The 22330-nt window shown below is 39.1% G+C and overlaps 1 protein-coding gene across 1 annotated transcript in view; it reads right to left on the reverse strand.

Annotated features, from left to right (window-relative positions):
* moxd1 (monooxygenase, DBH-like 1) overlaps positions 1-21006 on the reverse strand; it is a 40253-nt gene extending 19247 nt beyond the window's left edge. Inside the window, exons 1-5 of the mRNA XM_007899305.2 lie at positions 20928-21006; positions 12356-12624; positions 7538-7687; positions 5458-5625; positions 4806-4889 (exon numbers count right to left, since the gene is read on the reverse strand). Coding sequence (XP_007897496.2) covers positions 4806-4889; positions 5458-5625; positions 7538-7687; positions 12356-12624; positions 20928-21006 — 750 coding nt within the window. The remainder of the gene's footprint in view (positions 1-4805; positions 4890-5457; positions 5626-7537; positions 7688-12355; positions 12625-20927) is intronic.
* Between the last annotated feature and the right edge of the window lie 1324 nt (positions 21007-22330).

Consider the following 22330-nt stretch of genomic DNA (forward strand, 5'->3'; position numbering starts at 1 on the left):
TTGGACACTGCTGTGCACTATTAGCTGCCACGTTTTGCCCACAAAATATACAGTCACTACACTTTACAGTATATTCTGTGAAGCGCTTTGAGACGTTTCAAAGACGTGATAAGGTGCTATATCAAATACAAGGATTATTATTATTATTATTACAGGAGCTTACCATCTCTTGCGTCTCAGGGCCCAGCACCACACACAGACCCAGAGACCCAGAGAGAGATGCACACACACAGACACAAAGTGAGACAGAGGAGAGAGAAACACACATGCACATTCACATAGAGACACTCATGACCACACACACATATAGAAGAGACACACATACATACAGAGGGGTAAGAGAAAAACACATAGATACACTCACACAAGCACTCACAAACACATACAGAGAAGAGACACACACTCACATAGAGACATTCACAAGCATAGAGAGAGAGAGAGACACACACAGACAATCTCAACAGCGGGGCCTCCAAGTGGAGTGAAGCCCATTTCCTGCTCGTGTCCAACCACACATGTGTATCTGGAGCTGCTCCACCCACAGTAACGTTGGATAAACAGCTCGGAGAGGCCAGGGCCAGAAACTTTATTTATTAGCGGTTTCATTATGGAAAGCGCTGTTTATAGTGACCGCACCTTTCTATTGGCCCAGGTTATGAGCAGCGATTAATAATAATCCTTGCGTTGAGTATAGTGACTTTCACGTTGGTAGGACATCTCAAAGGTTTACTGTGAAGTGGAGAGACTGTATTTGTAGATGAACAATTACCACAAGCTAAGGCTCTTCTGTCTTGAGAGAAAACATCTCAGTAAGGATTTTATAGAGGTGTATAACATTTTAAATGGGACTGAAAAAGTAAAACCAAAGCGATAGTTTAGAATGCATCAAGACAGTAGAACAAGAGGATATAGGTTTACAGTTGTAAAGGACAACTTCAACACCAGGAAATTGTTCATTACCCAGAGCGTAATTAACAATTGGAACAACTTGCCAAGTAGAGTGATTGAGGTCTGGACACTAAACTCTTCTTTTAAAAAAAAACAGCTATGATGGGGGGATGGGTTCCTGAAAGGATGAGATCAAATGGGCCAAAAGGCCTTCTTCATTTGAACCAATTTTGTAATCTTGTGAACAGTATTTTTTTCACATGGTATCAAATGTAAATAATGGCATGGTTAAAGGGATACCTAGAAGTTAAAAAACTGTAAGAGGTAAAAGGATATATCTCAGATTTGATAGATATACTTAATATCATGCTCCAAGGATATGTACTAGGGTCTCTGTTGTTTTCCATCACATTAATGATTTTCAAACTGACATATGGTGAACATTTGCTGATGATATCAAATGAAGGGATATGACAAACTAAGAGTGAGCAGATGCTGTTTAATATTGAGAAAATGTAAAACCATGCATTTTTCTGAAAAACTATTGAAAAAAAGTACACCCCAAATGGCATAATTCTTTATGTCCAAGCGTGAAGATATACAAATCTTTAAAGGTGGAGTGCAATTAGAAAACATCATAAAGATAGCAAATGTGATTTGGGGTTTAATCACCAGAATGAGAATGGGGGTGGGAATTCAAAAGCAAGAAAGCAACCTTCAATTTATGTGAGATATTGGTCAGGTTACAGTTGGTATTTTCAGTGCCCCATTATTCTGAATGATTCTGTGGGAATCAGTAAGAGAAATATTTTTGCCACTGATTGGTAAATTATAAACAAGGGGGCATAAACTCAAGATTATCACTAGAAGAGTTAAGGTGTAGGTTGAAAAGAACATTTTCATGCTGAAAGTTATTGGAACATGAAATGCTTTGCTACAAGTAGAAGTTGGGGCTGAGACCATGACAATGATTAAAATGAGCATTTGGTCTTCTCCTGTGCTGTAATTTCTCAATTAAGCATGAGAGTATCCACAAAATGACATTGATTGTTTGGTTGCATTTGAATTTTAAAATGACTTTTTCATACACAGGTCCTTTTTTTTCCCAAATTAAATAAGTGGAGATAAACACTGAAATAAATCATCTCTCAGATTTGGAAGAAATAATCATTTATTCCACACTCCCAGAGAAGAGAAACACAAACTCGTCTGTGCCAGTGTTTTTCTTCACATGAGTCTCTACCTTTTCTAATACCCTCTACCATACCCTTCTATTCCCTCTCCCTCATTACACATCACGTTTCCTCTTCATGGGCTGATGCTTTTTGCTTCAACCACAGCTTCCAGCAGTCCGATGACAGCAATCATCATCATCATTTCATTTTGATTCAGTACAGTGACATTTCCCCTGCATAATAATCCAATCAAAAACTGAGAAATCATTCATCAGAATCTACAGGCAGAGATTTTGAATGGTTATTCATTTCTGAAGGATTCATTTCTTAGAAAATTATATCCTGGAATGTGCTGCAACATTCCTAAAAAGTGACGAGCTATTAAGACAACCGCAATATATTATGACTTGGTCAAACGCTGAATATGTTACATTTTGTAGTGGGGAAAGATGACAGTGTAAAAGTCATTACGACTTTTCATCAATTATGTAAGAGGTACCCTCTTACAAACGTCTAGATACTACAAGCTTTGTCTTTGCAATATTCTGCCTAAAGACCGCATGGACTGGAGTTCCTTTGTCTCCTGCTAGATTGCAGGAAAAGTTCAATTTTGAAATGTTCCAGGGTCAAATTATTCGGTTGTCACGAGCAACAAGATATGCAAAGTTTTAATCTACGCTTGTTTAGTCATATAAAATTTACCAATTGCACCTATTTGTAAAGTGTTCTCAATTGCCAGCGCACAGTAAATTTGGTTCATAAAGATAATTTCTTTAGAAAATCACATTCACTTGTTTTTCCTTTACTGATGCTTTGCAATATGGGTCACTGCCACACACAGAATTTTAATTGACACATGATATTTTATGAACAATTTAGATGAAAGGCCATGTATGAACATACTGAGTACCATATACAATATAGCACAATACAGGTTTCTAATTATAATATTTTTCACGTTGGGAAGCATCTCAAAGCACTTAACAGACCTTTCTGGTCACCCAAGCATATTTAGCACATCGGACTCATTTAAAAAGCCTTTTCATGCTGTGCTGGGAGGGCAGTAAGCTGGGTATTCTGGAAGGATGAGCTAAAATGGGCTGAAGGTCTTCTTCATCCAAACCAATCCTGTGATTGTTTTTGCAACATTATGGTAAATTCTTCAGTTCTATCTTAAATTGGAAGCCAGTTTTCCGCAATTCTTAAAAAGAACCAGTTCCCAAATTAAGACTGAATTTGCGAATTGTCCACAGTACTGTGTGATCAAACATTTTAAGAGAAATGTAGGCTACGATTAGGTAGAATTTTTGGGCTCAAATGAATTTTCCTAATGTTGGAGATGAGCAACTCTTGAAATCCGCATTGCAAAGTTCAAGCGGAAAGCTGAAATGGATCTGGAGCACAACGTATCTGTTGAGAATACATTGGGGTGAAAATTGGATGTTTTATAACAGATTGATTAAATCATTTCACCTCAAAACTATTATAAAATCTCATATTTTTTATCCTAATAACACATAACAGAAATTAAGCCAAAAATTTCATCTTGATTGTCATTCAAAATGAGAGTATCCTTTTAAGCAGCACATTATATACATTATATATATTTTGCCCACAAAACATACAATGTTCATTTTACAGTATATTGTGTGAAGCACTTTGAGATGTGTCGAAGACTTGATAAGGCGCTATATCAAATGCAAGGATTATTATTATTAAAACTGTCACAATGAAAATCTCTTGCACATTTTCTACAATTTATTTCAAACCAAAGAGATCATGCAATTGCTAATTAATTAACACATAGTTGACGTCCTCCAAATTTAATTATTCTGGAGTCCACAATTCAAGTGTGAGGCTACTATACTTTTATAAACTGAAAGGGATAAGTGTTCATTCAAGAATGTTATTGTCAGTATATGTAATGGAGATAGTACAGTTCAACCCAGAAGTTTATTGACAACTTACATTTGGAGTTATATACTCATATATGATTCTTGGATTTTTTGCTGTAATTTGGTTACTTATACCATAGATCAGGGTGGTACGACAACCTACCTCCAACAACAATTTTTCAACTTAATGTGCATAGCTCTTTCTAGGCACAGTAAGCAGTAAGAATCTTTTCATGAGTTAAAAAATATAGACATTGTTCTACATTGCTACTAATTACTATTATTTCTCTGAACACATATTTTCACATACAAAGAGTGAAATAGTAAGAATCCAGATTTCAATGAATTAGCTCACAACATTTTAATTTGTAAATAGAAAATCCTAAAATAGTATCTTTTTCTTGGATAGCACTATGAATACAACATGCATCAACTGTTTACATTTCCAGTTAGGTTTACTAAAGTTAACCGGAAGTGTAAAAAGCTAGAATATTTCTATAATATTCTCTCCAAAGCCAAAACAAGAGAACACACCAGTACCATATAAGCTCCACATTGTATCCTTCAAACCTAGTCTTGCTCAAAAAAATAAATAGAGCTGGCATTTACCCTCGCAACTCCCCAAGCAAATTATGGTTTGCAGAATAAACAACAGCTGTTAACAAAATCAAGAATTCAAAATAAATGAAAATAATTTTCTAGAATCCGTTCCACAGAGTCTGTGGGTTTTCAAGCATTCTGTACACTGAGTTTATAGCAAGAATCAAAACTCCTCTTCAGCTTCTGTAGATTGTTAATTGCTGACATTGAAATTGAATCAATGCTTAAATCAACAGTGAGCTCTTACCTTTATCACATGATGCTTTTTGTTCAGTTCTGGAAGCTTAAAGATTTGGCACCAGTAGGTGGTGTCTTTTTCAGGTACTGATATCTGTCTTGAACAAAACAAATCCAATAATTAAGGAGCAGAACGAAAACAATGTATGTGTCATACTAACTGAGTCAGCTGTCAGCCTGGCTTAGTTAGAAGTACTCTCATCTCTAAGTCAAGGTTGTGGGTTCAAGACCCACATACAGGCTTTTAGCTAATAGTCTAAGATGATCTTCTAATGCGATGCTTGGGGAGTGTGTTATTGGTGGTGCCATCCTTTGGATGAAATGTTAAACCGAGGTCCCATCTGCCTGTTGAAGTGAATGTTAAGGATCCCACAGCACTATTTGAAATGTACAGCAGTTCTCTTTTCAAATAGTGTATTGGGGTTCATATCATTCACCTGAAGAGAAGATCCAACAACGCAGGACTCAGTCACTGCTACATTAGTAGCTCAACCTACACTATTAACTCAATTTCCAATGTGGAGGGTAGGGTGGGGGGTGGGGGGGGATGCGTGGATTGAACCAACAATCCCAAAGGTGAAACTGTTACCAACTGAGCTAAGATAGAGGGGAAGAATCAGAACATAGAACTGGTGAGAGAGGGAAATCTTATTTGTACTTACGTTATAATGTCTTATATCAAATGCCAACAAGTCACTTGGAATAACCCTGTCCATGTCAGGATCCAATAAATGTAGACTTTTTCTCCCGCGGTTTAGTGAATGATATTTTGGACCATCTCGACCAACATCTTCAGGATGGTAGGCCCAAATCACCCTTACGGTGTTATCCTGAACACAAGCAATGAAGAAAGATGTGCATTAGATTATCAAACATTGAGATGTAGAAGTGAGTATTCAGTGATTGTTTCCCCCATTTACAATTTGCTCAGTGAAATGTTCAGTCATAATACAAGCTTGTAAGAAAAGCAATAACAAAGCAAGAGGTAATCCTATTCATTTTGCACAATCACATATCACTCAGTATGATTATGCAACACAAGGAACACATTCAGAAACTGATTCCGGAAATCAGGGGCGTATGATCACCCTAACCTACGTGGATGATACTGATAAAGCTGGCAGCTGTACACCCAGCTTCCGTTTGGCAAAAACTATTGTCTTCCAAGTCACTGGTGTCACTTCCTGTGTGTTCATGCATGCAGGAAATGACATTAGCAGTGATCTGGCGAGCTGGAAGTGGAAATGATGGATATTTTGTTTTGCAGACCTGTTATAATGTGGTGTGATTTTTGTAGCACTTTATAATGGGCTTCTCTTGTAGAAGACAAACTGAGTAAACTTTATTGGAATATCTGAAAGATTATTGATGAATAAAGGCTCACACCAGGGTAATTGCCATGTTTCTATACTGCGTGGTAAAATATGTTAACATCATTACTGATTCAATAGCATTGCATCAACATCTCTTTAGTATTACTTAATTTGAGATTATCATGAAAAATGTACAGAAATAATCAAGCAAATATCAAATGCACAAAATATAAGAAACTTTAAATCTTCAAATCATAAAAATGAGGGCATGAAGTGGGCAAACTTGTATGTGAGCATGAGGCTCTCAAAATCAATCTGTTCTGCAATGGAGAGCCAGTGGAGCCTGGCAAAAAACTAGGATGATGGAGGTGAGGAGTTTAGATGTATGAAAATAACCAAAAGTTAATTTTTTTTTTGACTGTTCCCTCCGCTACAAACTAGAATCCATTGGGTGAGTTCTGTTCCACCTGCATATTTTAAAACAACTCAGTGAGGAGTTGAAACCAAATTCAACTTTAGTCTCATCGTTTCTGGCATAGTAAAATGTAAAGTTCAGAAATAGTTCCTCCAAACAACTGACACCACTTTAATGCTGATTGTTTCCTATCATAGTAGCTGTTATAGTTGGTAAAATGAGGTGTCAGCCTGGCTCAGCTGGTAGCATTCTTGCCAGAAGTCAGAAGGTTGTGGGTTCAAGTCCGATACTGGGGCTTTGAAACTCACATTGTTGACACTACTGTGCAGTAAGGATGTACTGCATTGTTGGAGGTGCCGCCCTTCAGATGAGACATTGAACTTAAATCAAATCTGCCTGTTCAGGTTGAAGTTAAAGATCCCACGACACCACTCAAAACAGAAGGGAATTTCTCACAGTGTCCTGGCCAATAATCCCCCAGATAAAATTGATCATTCACTTCATGCCTGTTGTGGTACACTTTTGTGCATAAATTGGCTACCATGTTCACCGACAAAATACATAGTTACTACACATCACATTAATTCCTGTGAAGTGCTTTAAAATGTCCTCCTGAAATGAAAGGATTATGTTGAATGCAAAGATTATTGTTGTTATAAAATTTTCACAATCAGATAGCTAGGCGCTGAAAGACGTGAATCATAATATCAAATTATTATTTAATTTAGATAGAATAAATGCAGGTCATGATTTTTACATTTTCTAACACAAGAAATAAGTAATGCATTTCAGGTCTGTGGACTCTTGTGGCTAAGCCAGTATCATTAAATGTCTTGGGACGTCCTCCTGACGTGAATGTTTATATAAGTGTAATTTCTATTGTATTGTATCTTCCACCCCTGAGTCTAAAAGAAAGGAGTGGATATAAGGTAATATAATATCAATGACTAACTTATTTGACACAGTAAGACCACAAAGTCATGTACAGCAGAAAGGTAAGATGAAAATGCATACCGTTATTATTTTATCATTATTGTCACAGGTCTTCAAATTTCGAGAGAAAGCCAGGATTGTATGTGTATTATTTTCCATACCATACTCCAACTGATAATCCTGCTGGTCATCTTCCCTCACTTTTCCATCTATGTTCAACGTGTTATAATCCTGCCAAGATATTCACACAAGGGAGGATTGGTTAAAGAAGATCCTTTGGCCCATTTTATCTTATGAATTAATATGGCAATAATGCAGTCTAGTTACATTTCCTCAAGACTGGTGCCATTTCTCACATATATTTAAATTAGTCCATTATTTGTCTCCTCATTTGATACTAGGCAAAAAGAATAAAAGAACATATTCATCCCATTTATCCAATTATAGTTTTGAAAATGTTGAAAGTGTGTCCAATCTTGTGACTGTTCCGAGATACTGTGAACTGAGAGATAAACTCATATAATAGTAAAAAAAACATAGTTGACAATGGTACTCTTGAATTATAAAGGCATATTTGTTTCTATATTTTGAGTGATTTACCTGAAAGGATTGCGAAATAGATTAGTTTTCATTTGGCAACTCTTATTCTGATCAAAAGCCAACAAGGCTCCTTATCACTGAACGCTACATTCATGACTAAAACAGTTACTGTGCTCACAATTCAGTAAACCCTGGGTCACCCATGTAACAAAGTCAGGCATTAACAGTTTCATTGTAAGTGATGTAGTAGTCTATGACTGCAAGTTGTGTTGCATACATTCATCCCCATGTGCAAACCCACCTACTTTGCGACCTCCTGTAACCCGACTGCCCTGGCTGTTCCCTCCATTCAGCAAACACTGACTTGCTTCATGCCCCCCACCCACTCCATCCCACTATCATTGAGAAAGCTTTTCATCCGTTCCTCCTTTAGACTCATCATTTCTGGCATATTGAAATGTAAAGTTCAGAAATAGTTTCTCCAAACTATTGGAGGTTCCTCTTCCAACTTCATCCTGAAGTCCCTCCACCTTAGCCTCTCCGACACCAAAACCCACCTTAAGACCCATTATTGTGACCATGCTTTTGGCCATCATATCCCTCCCCTCCTTATCTCCCAAACCCATCTCTTCCTCCCTCACCCCAACACCAGCTTCTATTCCCATTCACTTTGAGATGTCCTCCTGATATGAAAGGTGCTATTTAAATCTAAATTGTGATTGTTGTAATCATTCAATGACGGTACATGATAAATCTTTATAATAATTAACTGATTAATGGTTATTAGGCTATCATTTACTTCAGCCGCTTTAATTCCAAATAATATACCAGACATGAATGCAGGTGAAAGAACTGGAGTCAACTAAAACAATCAGTAATATTACTTTCAGGCCATCACTGACTCATATACTAAATTCCTTGCATGTTATCACATGATACAAAATCCTTGGGTTCCATGTATGGCAATTAGAACATATTACAGTATTTGTACTTTCACACCACATCTGAAAGCTCTTCAAAAATATGTTACAATATCACAGTGACTGTCTCTAAAGATTTTATTCATAGCAAAAGAATTGATTCAATAAAAAAGGAAGACTTTCTTGGTTTGGCATGAGCTGCTGAAATTCTGACATAGATCCTTTAAGGGCATGGATTCGCTCTTTAATTTTAAGCAGTAATTATCCTTCATGTTAAAGCCAAACTAGTGTTTAACTACTGGCCTGTGGTCACTAGACATTTGCTTTGTATCAACATGTGCAGACTTTTCTCTCTGTGAATCATTCATGGTGGAATGTCTTTAATATATGTCTTTTGATTAAACACCAATCTTTGGAGCTTGACTGTTTTGCACTATTATCATGATCATATAAATGAAAGTTGCTCAGTATTAATTTCTCCTTGACTACTCTCCAACTTGGACAAACAAATCCAATACAATGCCATTAACCTTGCTGTATTAAGTACTGCAAATCTAAATTATAATATTTACGTGCATGAAATAATAGTGCAATAACTAACAAACAGTGAGGTTTTTCAACAAACGAACTTCAATCTAGTTTAGATTCTGGTTGTAATTTACTGCACAGAAAGGAAATAGAGTACTACTTTATTGCACAGAAATTTCACCCACAAAATACACAGTCAATCCTCTTTACAATGTATCCTGTGAAGCACTTTGAGACATCTCAACGATGTGATAAAGCACTATATAAAATGCAAGGATTATTATAGATAAGGCAATAGAGTACAATATTCTGTCAATGAAAACTGTTCAGGAAGCTTGTAACTGACATCACAAATTGCCCTCAAATAAACACTTAGATAGCAGAAAATCTGGTATTAGAAGCTAAGCAAAGCATTTAAATAGACTGCTTTGCCTTTGTCTGAAACTCTCGTGAAATCTTCATTTGTCTAACACGTTCACAGCAGTGATTTCTTTTTAAACAAAGAAGCCACTGAAATGGGCAAAAGCTTCTTCAATGCATGGCCAAGAAACTGTCTATCTGTAGAGCATGACAATTGTGTGCGAAGAACGAAGACCAAAACTGCTCCTGAAGCTTATAGCTGTGGTGCAGATAAAGCCCTAGTGAGGAACATATCAACAGAGACACAATAAAGGGAGAACTGCATTTTATCCATATTGTGCTACCTGGAAATGGACCGATTAATGATGGGACTTTTCTTGTATGTTTATAATCTATTAGGGTGTTAATTTTGTTTTACAATATAGATTCGTAGTCCAGTGCCATAGTATATGACAATTATTTTCACAGTGTTTTTTAAATATTCCTGTAATACAATGTTTTTATCCTGTTTTTATTGTATAAAATATATATTGTATTTATATCACCAAAATGAATGAATGTCACAAGATGTTGGAGAAGAGTTTTTATTTTTGGTCAGCTGGGTACATGAGGAAACTCATCACCTTGCTTAAGAGTATCCAAAATAGGCTGAGAATTCTACATATCTATGCCACCTACACAGGGAAATGTCCCTGTGTCTGGAATGAAATGTACACTCTCTTCCCAGGGAGACACACGCTGCTTACCTTGTGGGTGAAGAATGAGGAGAGCATTAAGAGCAGGTTGGTAAGAGCCCAGAGAGGACATTTGGGTATTGCTGGAGTTTAACCAGCTAAAACCGCATAGCTTGCCATTGAGAGCACTGTTCTGGCAAGCTTCCCATTGCTTGTCCACCCAGCAACACCCTACCTGTTAAGAGCTTTGCAGGAGCTGAGTGGAAAGTGACTGGTCTGCACTTCCAAGATCTGCTGATGAACCAGGCAAGTTGGTCTACCATATGCAGTGCCCTGGAGTACTGGGAACCCACCTGGCTCAGGAACTGGACTACCAAGACCACAACAGAGGATTGACTCGAATTTGACATTCCATTGGCAAGCATATCACTTGGAGGATGGCACATGAGATACAATTTACTTTAATTGCACCTTTCATATTGGGAGAATGTCTCAAAGAGCTAAAATGCAACATCACATGATAATAATAAATGTGTTACATAAGTGGGGAATAGTGGAATAGTTCTTTTACTTCCAATCTTGGGAAAGACAGCTTAGAAAGAAGGTAAAATGGGTTAAAACATAGTAAAAAAAAAGAACACGGAAACAGAAAGTAGAATGCAAAGCAATAACAGGGAAATATTGCTCAAGGTTTTTAAATATTTTACTTTTTCTCTTCCTACTTTAGTGTGTTAGGGTTAATTAGGTTGTTCTGATATTTGAAAATCTTTACTCATTAAAAAAAATCAGCGTAACAGAAACAGAATCTAACTTTGTTACAACCAGAATCTAAACCATATTGAATCTGATTTGTTGGGAAGCTCACTCTAGAGCTATTACACCATTATTATGTATACATAGGTAGACAGGAAGTCTCAGTTTTCTACAAGGGGTCATTTAAAAAGGCAGCAGCCAACATGCTCATTTGTTTGATTTTGTACCAATTCACGGCCCAATATTGCCAAACACACTGCAGTTATTGTCCAGACTCCCTTGGCAAGCAAGTCCTTGATCACTACTGATAAATGTTACAAATATTAATTAACAGCAGAAGATGTCCTTAAATTGTGCTCTGAGATCAGAGGACTTTACGATACTGGCTGGACTTGCCAAGGAAATGGAAAATCCTTCACTGGATAAATAATAGCATGTAGGAGTCCTGCGTTAAGTAATGCACATTGATGTTGCTGGGAGAGTTGCAATTTCACTTAAGCATTTTTGTGTCAAAGGCAATTGAAAGAGAGCTTCCTCCTGTCCTCAGTATGGTCGTGGTTAATGACATGCTGCAGATTTTAATATTTGTGCCCGCTATTTATTTTCTTGCATGTCTGATAGATGAAAGCACTTTGAGAAAGAATGACAGCAGCATGGCATAGTCATATCAGTCACATACATCATATCATTTGGGACCATACATTTAATATGACTTCTGCTAAGGTTTGCCCACAAATATACAGTCAATTCACTTTACAGTGTGTTCTGTGAAGCGCTTGGACATCTCCGACGTGAAGCCTATATAATGCAGCTATATATGTGTCAAATGCAAGCATCATCATTATATGATGCAAGTATCTGGACTTCCAAAAGGACTACAAAGCATAAATTATGTCAAACTTGCAATAGAATGTAAAACTCTCGAACAGGGATTTGGGGAGAGGTACGATTTCGGCGACAATATGATTTAGACGGATCCGACTTATGCGAGTTTTACTGCCATAGAATAAATGCATCAGCCACTGGCTTTACCTCTGTAGAAATCGCTGTGTGTGTGTTTGTGTGTGTGAGAGAGAGAGAGAGAGAGAGAGAATTGAATGGATGCTCAATGAAACATCTCCTACCTTGAGATAGGGCTGCCCGTTTGCAACTCCTCCTATCACAATATCTGACCAAGCCATGGATCCCGATGGCGAAAGCCCAAATCCCACATAGCCCCTGGTTTCAACTTCCAGCTCGAAGGTGACACTCTGGTTGTCATGTTTCCATCGGAGGTGGTATTTTCCTTTTGCATCCAACACTGCACAGTGACTGAACCCTTCCCTCCTCCACCCCCAGCCAGTGGCTGAAGCCTGGGCTGTCAGCAGCAGCAGCAGCAGCAGCGCTGTGCTGCCTAAAACCAGGGGGAGAAAGCAATGCAACAACATGCTTTTAATTGCGGGCTCTGTGTGTGTGTGTGTGTGTGTGTGTGTGGAGGAGGGAAGGAGGGGGGTGGAGGGGGGGAGGTCAGGGATGGGAAGGAAGAAGGTGATTAAGTAAGAGAGAATAAAACGTTCTTGCAAAGCTGTGAGAGACAAAATGCTGCAACTCTGTGAGCTTCCCCCCTGTCACCCCGCACAGGCGATCATCATCTTCCAGCTGCAGAGTCCCAACTCAAACGTCTCCAGACTTCCAGCTGCAACTGCACCGATTTGTTTCTGCCCACGATCGCGAGGTCCAGTTATACGGATCTTATTTTTTTTTTGCAACAACAAAAAAAAATTTCCCCCCTTTCCCCCACTCCCCACTCCCCTTTCCCAGGGAGATCTGAGCACTTTTGAGGGAAGTGCTGAGAGGAGCCCCCAGAGTGAGTGATCCAGTCCTGCGTGGATGGAATGAGAAAGCGCATCTTTGTTCCCCATCAGGGAGGGGGGAGGCCAGTGTCAGCCAAAGCAACTTTCTCTGCCTATCACTTGTCGGGAGCTCAAAACCGCCAGGCAAAGCTGGACATGTCCCCCCCCCCCACCCCCCACCACCACCCCCAGTGTGTTTGCATTCAAGGCTGTCAAATCCCATCACTGTGAAATTTCCTGCCTGGGCACTGTATTCACAGAGATCTGACAAGCCTCTGGTGAACACAAAGTCAGACATAAGAGCACTCAGTGCAAAGTTACACTTTTTTCTTGGAAATCTAAAACTGCTGCATTCACAACATGCTCCACCATCCTCCCCTTATTACTGTAATACTCTTAGTTTTTCCACAATCCCCCAAATTGTTATAATGCAACATGACGTTTCGCCCAGAAAATGCACGGTATATTCGCTTTTGCAGTATATCCTGTGGAGCGCTTTGAGACGCCACAACGATGTGATAGCTCACTATGTCAAATGCAAGGTTTATCGTTGTAACAACAACAACAACAGCAACTTGCATTTATATAGGGCGCTCTACGAGAGGTAGGGTCCCGGAGCGCTAGACAGTGGAGGAGTCTGACACCGAGCAAGGGGGAGAGGGAGGTGACCAGAAGCACGATTAAAAAGGAAGGCCTTTAGGCGGAATTTGAAACTGGGGAAGAAAGGGTCAAGGCAGAGGGATTGAAGGAGAGAGTTCCAGAGTTCCAACCTATTATAATAATAATGATTATTATAATAAATTGAATTAGACTTGCATATAGGGTCACTGACTACATAAGATGCAGCTGTAGGCAATGGGCTTAATTTTCACAAATATGCATTACAACAAGATTGCCTATTAGAAACAAAGACTAGTTTAAGCTGTAATTTTGAAAAATTTTGCAGTAATAATAATGTAGAAAATTAAATCTCTTTATCACTTAGTCTTAAATAATAAAGAATAATTAGATGAATTCCGAGGGATTCAAATCATGTCATGGTGACCAGGCATAGAGCCACATATGTTACATTAATGATGACTAAAAAAAGGTGATTCCTTTCCTGATACTGTACCATTCTTCATTCCTGGAGACTTGGGCTTCCCTCCCAGAGGTCACTCAGGTCATTGCCTCTCATCCTAGGCTATTTCTACAGGCAATTTGAAAAATAAAGACAGTTCTCTTCATTGCCAAGCATGTCAACTTGGAGCCAGTTCAGCTGCAAGGAGACCCTCCTTATCACTCCACCCCCCCCCCCCCCATCCTAGGAGGATAGTCACTAGTTGTTCCAAAAATGTGAATTTGAGCCCTCACTAAGTGGATAGCAGGCACAAGGAACTCACTGTGAATTTCCAGATGAAATGCATGAGAGTATTGCTACTACCTTCCTGCCCACAGTTCAGACACACATCCCTTCCCATTGAGATATCGTTCCACCAGTAGTAGGTGTGGAGCTTGAGCAACAGCTGCTTACCTCTTTGCAAACCAATCAAGATGGATTCCAAGTGCAGGATGTATGAACAATTACAACAACAGGATGTCCCAAGGTGCTGGAGAATGAGGCATTTGCATCTGAGCTGTGGGTTGAGATCAGAGAGAGATGGAGGGCAACACTTGTTCACGAACTCCAGGTGGCACCTTCCAGCAGTTCTTGTCTCAAGTCTCAGAGTTTCCTCATCAGCTATCTGATGCCTTCAGTGTGGGAGAACAGTTTACAGTAGTTTGTGACGTGACAGTTACCTTGATGTTCTCAAAATCCACATCCAATTCTGCATACTAGGCTTACTCAACAACAGCTGCTTAATCCAGGTCCTTAAGTGAGGATGGGTTTCTTGACAATGTAAAGAGGAGTTTCAAAGAATGGCGGTAGAATGGCTGAATGCTTATCCACCGATGGTGGGGCTGATATGATGGGGGACATGTAGCAGGCTAGTTTTACTGGGGAAGGGAATGGCCATGTCCATAGGGATGCAGGAGGTTACAGAGATATGATGGGTTGAGGATATGGAAGGCCTTGAAAATGAGGTTGTGAGAGAGGACAAGAACTGCAGAGTTCTGGAATTAGGAACTAGGAAGTCCAGTGAGCAGGACATTGGAACTGTCAAGTCTGGGCATGATAAAAGCAAGGCTTAAAACAGTTACAAACATATATTGTGATAAACAGCAATATAATACACATTTATGCTATGAGTCTGTCCGTAAGTTGCCAACAAAATGGCAGAAATTTGCCACCAAAAGCATAGCTTAACTACCCCATTGGTTTGAAGATGGCCTCATTGCGCTCTGTACTTCAGCTTGTGTCTGTGACTCTCCAATGCACCTTAATCGAATAGCCGAAAGGTCATCGACCTGAAACGTTAACCCACTTTCCTCTCTCCATAGATACTGCTTGACCTGCTGAGTGTTCCCAGATTTTATTTCAGATTTCCAGCATCTGCAGTATTTTGCCTTTTGCACTGTTAGTCATTTGTGTTTGGTAGTGTTAACATAATAATAATAATCCTTGATTTGAATAGCGCCTTATCACGCCTTCTAGACATCTCAAAGCGCTTCACAGAATATACTGTAAAGTAAATGACTGTATATTTTGTGGGCGAAACGTGGCAACCAATTGCACACAGCAGTGTCCTACAAACAATCATGGATTGAGCGACAAAATGGCTAATATTTGTTTTCAAGGGATTATTATCCCCAGAAAAGCGATCCACTAATCGACTAACAACTGGGTTCCTACTTACTGCTAGGTAAACAGAAACGTGTGGATTAAGGAAACTTGTCCAAACTTTCTCCCTGCCTCAGAATCAAACCCAGGCCTTCTCGCTTGTGAGGCGAATGCTCTAACCATTAAGCTACAGGACTTGCCAGTGTTTAGTGAAATACTGGTGATTCACTAAACAGTGGAGGTGCAGGTGACTGTGATGGTGTTTGCGGTATTACTGGAAGTTATGTGAGTGACTTGGGTTGCTGTTTATATTGCAATAGTTCTTCTAGATGGATGATCCACATTCTTTTGTACAAAGAGCAATGGGTAGATATAATTAGAAGACCACAGAACCCAAGGGCATCACAGTTTCTCTGGGCTCAAGTGCACTTTGAAGTCCTATGGGCTTCTACTGATGGGATTCATGGACTAATGGTTAAAAGACAAGCTTTCTATAACAATTAACTCAGTGAAATATTCTGTTTTGCCTGTCAAATCCTTCCATTGCTGGAGGTGGCAATCAAAGAGGTTGTTACCTCTCAGGCTTCCTTGTTAATGTGTGAATGGGGGAGGGAAGAAAGTAGCCATGCTGAAGATCTCCTCCACTTGGCTAATATCTATTGGACGATAAAAGACAATATCAATGTCCATAAAACACATCTTTCTTACCCCTTGAGTTTTGTGAACATCTGAATTACCAGATAAACTGTACATTAATGTGGTCCAAAGTCTCATTTCCTGCATGTTGAGATGCTAAACTGTGATTATGGCAGTTCATCTCTAACTGGGTGGCTTGACTATCTGTCAGGCAGGTATAAAACTGTTCCTGGCCAGAAAATGCTGCTTTTTTACATATTCCGAAATGATGTGGCTTGCAAGGAATTAACTGCTTTGAGTACTATATAATAAAATAATATAATAATCCTTGCATTTGATATAGCGCTTTTCACGTCTTCTCAAAGCGTTTCACAGAATAGACTGTAAAATGAATTGACTGTATATTTGTGGGAGAAATGTGGCAGCCAATTGCGCACAACAGCATCCCACAAACAATCGTGGATTGAAATTACCAATTTATTATTGTCTTTTTTTTGAGAGATTATTATCAGATGTGTGGAGTAAGGAAATTTGCCCAAGGTTTCACCCTGCCAGGAATCAAACCCAGGTCTATTGCTTGCACTGAGCTACAGGACTTCAGAACAAATGGCACTAGAAACTCACCTCAAACAGTTTACACAATGATCAAAAATACATTGATATTGTGAAGATATTCCTAAAAATTAAGCAATAATGAGCACAAGTTTTTAATAACCATTTTAGAACTTTCTCACTGGTTTATAGCTTTTGATCCAGTCATTAATCATTGCCATTAAGGGCAGAACATGTGGTTACACATCTGGGACAGAAAGGCAAAGCATTTCACCACTTTATTGGAAAGACATCAGTACAACAACAACTTGGACTTATGCAATACCATTCATGTGGAAGAACATTTTTAAACACTTTACACAAACAGTGTAGAATACTAAGCAATATGGGAAGGACGGAGCAAGGGAAAGTACTGAAAGCATGGTCAAAGAGGTAAATATTTAGAAGTGGTTTGATGACAGTGACAAAATTACAATGACATATTAACCATAATAAGCAGTTCAGTTCAATACCATCTGCATCAACTCAAAAGATGCCCCGAAATGTTCTATGACGTTAAGAAAACCAGCACACAACCTGCCTTCAAGCATCAGGCAATGAGTACAACCTGAATTACCACAGGAATGTAAAATGCTAATGAACTCAGAGAAAGGTGTGGTGCGATGCTTTGGCTAAAAGTGCCTATAAGCAGATAGTTTCAAAACATGCTGTTACATATAATTGCGTGCCTTTTTCTAATCATTTTTCTGGGACACTGATCGTGTCACAGAAAAGAGAAATTTATTGAAACATAATACTTTGTTTTACAGAAAGTATAACTTTTTTGTAAAAGATAGTTTAGTGGCATATTGCAGAACTGAGATGTTTTGACTGACAATGTAAATTGGTATTGTGAAACTTGAGCAATTTATTTGTTGATATGAACTTCTCAATTGCAGCTTTGAAATAAACCAGTTCAGACCAACTCCTTGTTGTTCACTTCCTGACATACGCAGTGCTCAAAATGTCGTTTTGTCTTAGGCTGTAAGAGCTCTGTCTTTTCATTTAAGATCACTCAAATTGTGGTTAATTCTTAAATTTAGACTAAATTTGATTGACAGATTTTTTGCGGTTCTTAAAAAGAATGGTCTTCCAATTAAAACTGAATTTTAATTTTAATATTCCACAACTACAGCTAATATTTAATGTTAAAACAAAATGGTCTTATAGACCTCAATATCTATAAAGCCATTTTGTTGTAACATTAATACAATACATGTTTACGTTTATATACTGTAGTGCCTTTCATGTCAGGAGGATGTCCCAAGACACTGGATATATTAAGGCTTGCTAGGAGTGGGAGCCTATGGAGGTGAAGGGCAGGAGAAAGATGCCCGAAAGTGCAGTCAAAGAGGAAGATCTTGAAGCGGTCTTTGAAGAAGGTGAGGGAAAGGGGCAAGTCGAAGGGACTCGTCAATGAAGATCCTCCACCTTGCCCCTTCCTTTCCCATCTTCAGATTGTGCCTGAAGAAGACATTCCTATTTGAGTGTGCGTATGGTCACCTAACCCCCTCCCACCGGCTCGGCATTGTGCTCCCCCACTGTCAAGCGTTCTGGGACACTACCCTGCAAGAGGGGCGCTATATAAATTCAAGTTGTTGTTATTAATACTGTTCTTGTTTACTTTCTTAATTATGTTCTTTCGGTATTCCCCGAAATGCGTTCTTCAATGCATAGCAGACCGAATATTTTGTTACATTTAGGTGTTTAAGTGAGTGAAGGTTCACCACATAAAACATTGAAATTTAAGGAATTAAAAAGCACAATCTCTGTGCCCTTCTCTCCCCTCATTCAGAATCAGAAACAATTCAAATAGCGTGACTGTCAATGGCTGGGATTGTTCGGATCTGTTTTTCCTGCTCCAAGTCCTAACAAGTGGAAATCTGTAAGCAGCCTACAATTTTTGACAGTTGCTATGAAGTCATAGCTGTCTAATCTTCTAATATAACATGTGGTGTTTGCAAACAATAAATAAATCACTGTTGTGTCAAACTTAGGTATCATGTATCAAAGTTACAGGTGAAAAGCATTCCAAAATGCTTACAAACAAAGATCTAATCTGGATATATATTTTACAAAATTGCTTCTTTCAATATAATTCATGTCAAGACTGCACCCTTAAGTCACGTGTATTTATAGTTAACAGTAGTTCTTCACTAATGTTAAAAAAAATCAACTTGGTCATATAAAGTCGCCGGTTTCAAAGGGTATTACAGTACTTAAAATTTGACCTTGTGGGCAAAGACACCATCTGGTGCAGCTTTAAGACATACAGTACAGACCTTGCTGGTTCAAACTCTCAGTTTATTCTGAGGCAGCAGTCAGGTCCGTGCCTTCAGCTCCTCTCTCGACTCTCTATCCTCTTCTCGCTCCCTCCCTTCCCTCCCCTCACCCTGACCATTTCCCCCCAATGCTCGGGTCCTGACCCAACTGTACAGCGCCTTGGGACGTCCTCCCGACGTGAAAGGCGCTCTATAAATGGAATCTTGCTGTTGTTGTTGTTGTCGTTCTACAATTTTGTGCTCCTGGGTTTGAGAGAAAAAGTTAATCAGGATTGTCACGGCTCTTTAGTATCCAGTCAGCCCTGCTGAAAAATGTATGTGTTTGAAGACCGTAGCCTCAGCTGTGATGCTTCCACAGCGAAATAGACTCCAACACTCTCAGCCTACATTCATGAGATCACATAAGATCACAAGAGTGGGTTAGATGTAGAAGGTGCTTTGGCCCATTTGAACTCTTAATAATAATAATCCTTGCATTTGCTATAGCGCTTTTCACATCGGGAGGACGTCCCAAAGCGCTTCACAGAACACACTGTAAAGTGAATTGACTGTATATTTGTGGGCGAACGCGGCAGCCAATTGCACACAGCAATGTCCCACAAACAGTCGTGGATTGAAAATGACCAATTTATTATTGTTTTTGGTTTTGGTCGATAAGTCCAAAATGAAGGAGCATCAATATAAGTTAGTCAGTCACAGATCCAAGAGAGTTTAAGAGCTGGTGAAAATGTGGACTGTACTGCCAGGAGCTGTGGTTGAAGCAAAAAATGTTAATTTATTTAAGAGGAAACATTGAATATACAAAGAAAGAGGGAAGAGAGAGGATTAGATGGGGTTGGGGGTTTGTGTGGTGTTAACCCACTATTGGGCTGTTTGTCCTGTTTACATGCCTTATCGCTTTATGTACAGTAATGTAATCTATCCTTACAGAATACCCATCCTACATTCTCCCCTCACAGCTTCAAGATATATTGTAAGAGCATCATGTATTCTTCCTCTGACAGCCTGTTCTGGTCATTAATTACCCTATTAAAGAAATGCTTCTTAGTGTCTGTTCTTTTCCTACCCCACATCCGGTCCCTGATCAGGACTGTTTCCTCCATCTCTGTCTCATCACCAGTCTTTGCCCTTATATTATTGCCTGATAGTAATTCCTCAAGAAAAAAAACAATAATACATTGGTCACTTCAATCCACGGCTGTTTGTGGGACACTGCTGTGTGCAATTGGCTGCCGCGTTTCGTCCACAAATATAGTCAATTCACTTTACAGTATATTCTGTGAAGCACTTTGAGATGTCTAGAAAACGTGAAAACTGCTATATCAAATGTAAGGATTATTATTATATTATTATCTTACTCCAAATGCCACTGAAGCTCACATTGATGCTTTCATTCCACGACAAATGATACAAAACTCTGCCTGTGCCATCACCTGTACCAGGCTTTGCATTCCCAGCACCCCTGTTCCAGCCAGGCTTCTGATCAGATTCCACTGGCTCCTTGTTGCAGAAGGGATCGATTTGAAGATCCTCCCTCTCACTTTTAAATCTCTTCATACCCTAGCACCTCCCTATCTCTCTGATCTGCTCACACCCCACTCCATTGCTACTGCCTTCACTCAGCTGCCTCAGGTCTTTTGCATGTCCCTCGTACCCTCTGTTCCACCATTTGCGGTTGTACTTTCAGTCACTATACCCTGAATTTCTGGAACTCCTTGCTGCAAACTCTCCATCTTGCCACTCTTTTCCCATCCTACAAATCACACCCAAAGACTTTCTTCTTAAATGCCTTCGGTCATCTGCCTTCTCTTTCCAGCTTGGCATCAAACCACACCCTGTTAAGCACTCCGAGATGCCACCCGTCTGATGGGCAATATAAGTTGTTGTTGAACTTTGCCTTTGCAACCCTAAATTTACATTTTCTTATTCTACTGTCTAATGCATTCAAATATATTGTTCTGACTTTACTTTCTCAATCCTATTTAACATCTTGCACTCCTGTAAAACAACCCCTCTGAGATAAGAATGATAATAATAATCCTTGCATGTCACTAGAAATCATCATTGCTCTATGCTGCACTGCCTCTAGCTAGGCCCTGGGTAGCCCCCTCATGTTGTACCAACTGGAACAATATGCATTAATAATAATAATAATCATTTGATATTGTGTCTTATCATATGATGAAACATTTCAAAGCACTTCAGAGGATTTTCGGTAAAGTATAGCTATTGTGTGTTTATAGGTGAATGTGGCAGCAAACTTGTACACAGCAATATCCTATTTGCAACCATGAAGTGAATGACTAATTTTATCTAGTACTCATCATTGCTGATACAGCTTGAATCTGGCTTATTTGGCAATATACCCTGGCAACCTGCTTGACATTTTTATTGTTACTCACAATATTTTGAGATAATGAGTGATGAGTCAAGTAACATCCCTGGATCTCTTTCAGAAATCCCCTTTTGAAATTTCCAACCCATTCATTGAGTACAGGCACCTCCTATTTTTAATTACTACATGCACTGACTTGCATTTATCTGCTTTTAATTTAATATGCTAGTCACCTTCTGCATACCCCATCAAGTTTGCTTAAGCTCTGTAGTTCGCACACTTCAAGTGACCACTTCAACGAGGCATATGCCTGTGGATCCACACCAAAGCAAGAGTCAGCACTTTCAGGAGAGGGGGGAAGAAAGTTGGCCAAACATTTAAAATCAGGAGAGTCCCACTGTCCCCAGTGGCTTCTCTACATTGAGAACATTGCTTTCTCTTCTCTCCTTTCCTTCACAAGCACATAAGGCAAAAAACTAACTATAAAACATGGGCAAGTTTGGGCATGGGCAAACCGAATCTGAGGAGGAAAAAAGTTTAACAAACCTTATTACTGTAACTGGATCAGACAACTACAACTTACCATAGGGTCCACAGCAAAACATGGAGTGCAACAAGATAATGAGAATTAAGTAACTTCTCCCCCTCCCCCCCAACCACAAACATGTGCATGCAATTGAAAGAAAAACACAAAGAAACAACAAAATAATTCTAAAGTCATA

The sequence above is a fragment of the Callorhinchus milii genome, unplaced genomic scaffold (genome assembly GCF_018977255.1).
Source record: "Callorhinchus milii isolate IMCB2004 unplaced genomic scaffold, IMCB_Cmil_1.0 Scaffold3, whole genome shotgun sequence".
In the NCBI taxonomy this organism is placed as follows: Eukaryota; Metazoa; Chordata; class Chondrichthyes; order Chimaeriformes; family Callorhinchidae; genus Callorhinchus; species Callorhinchus milii.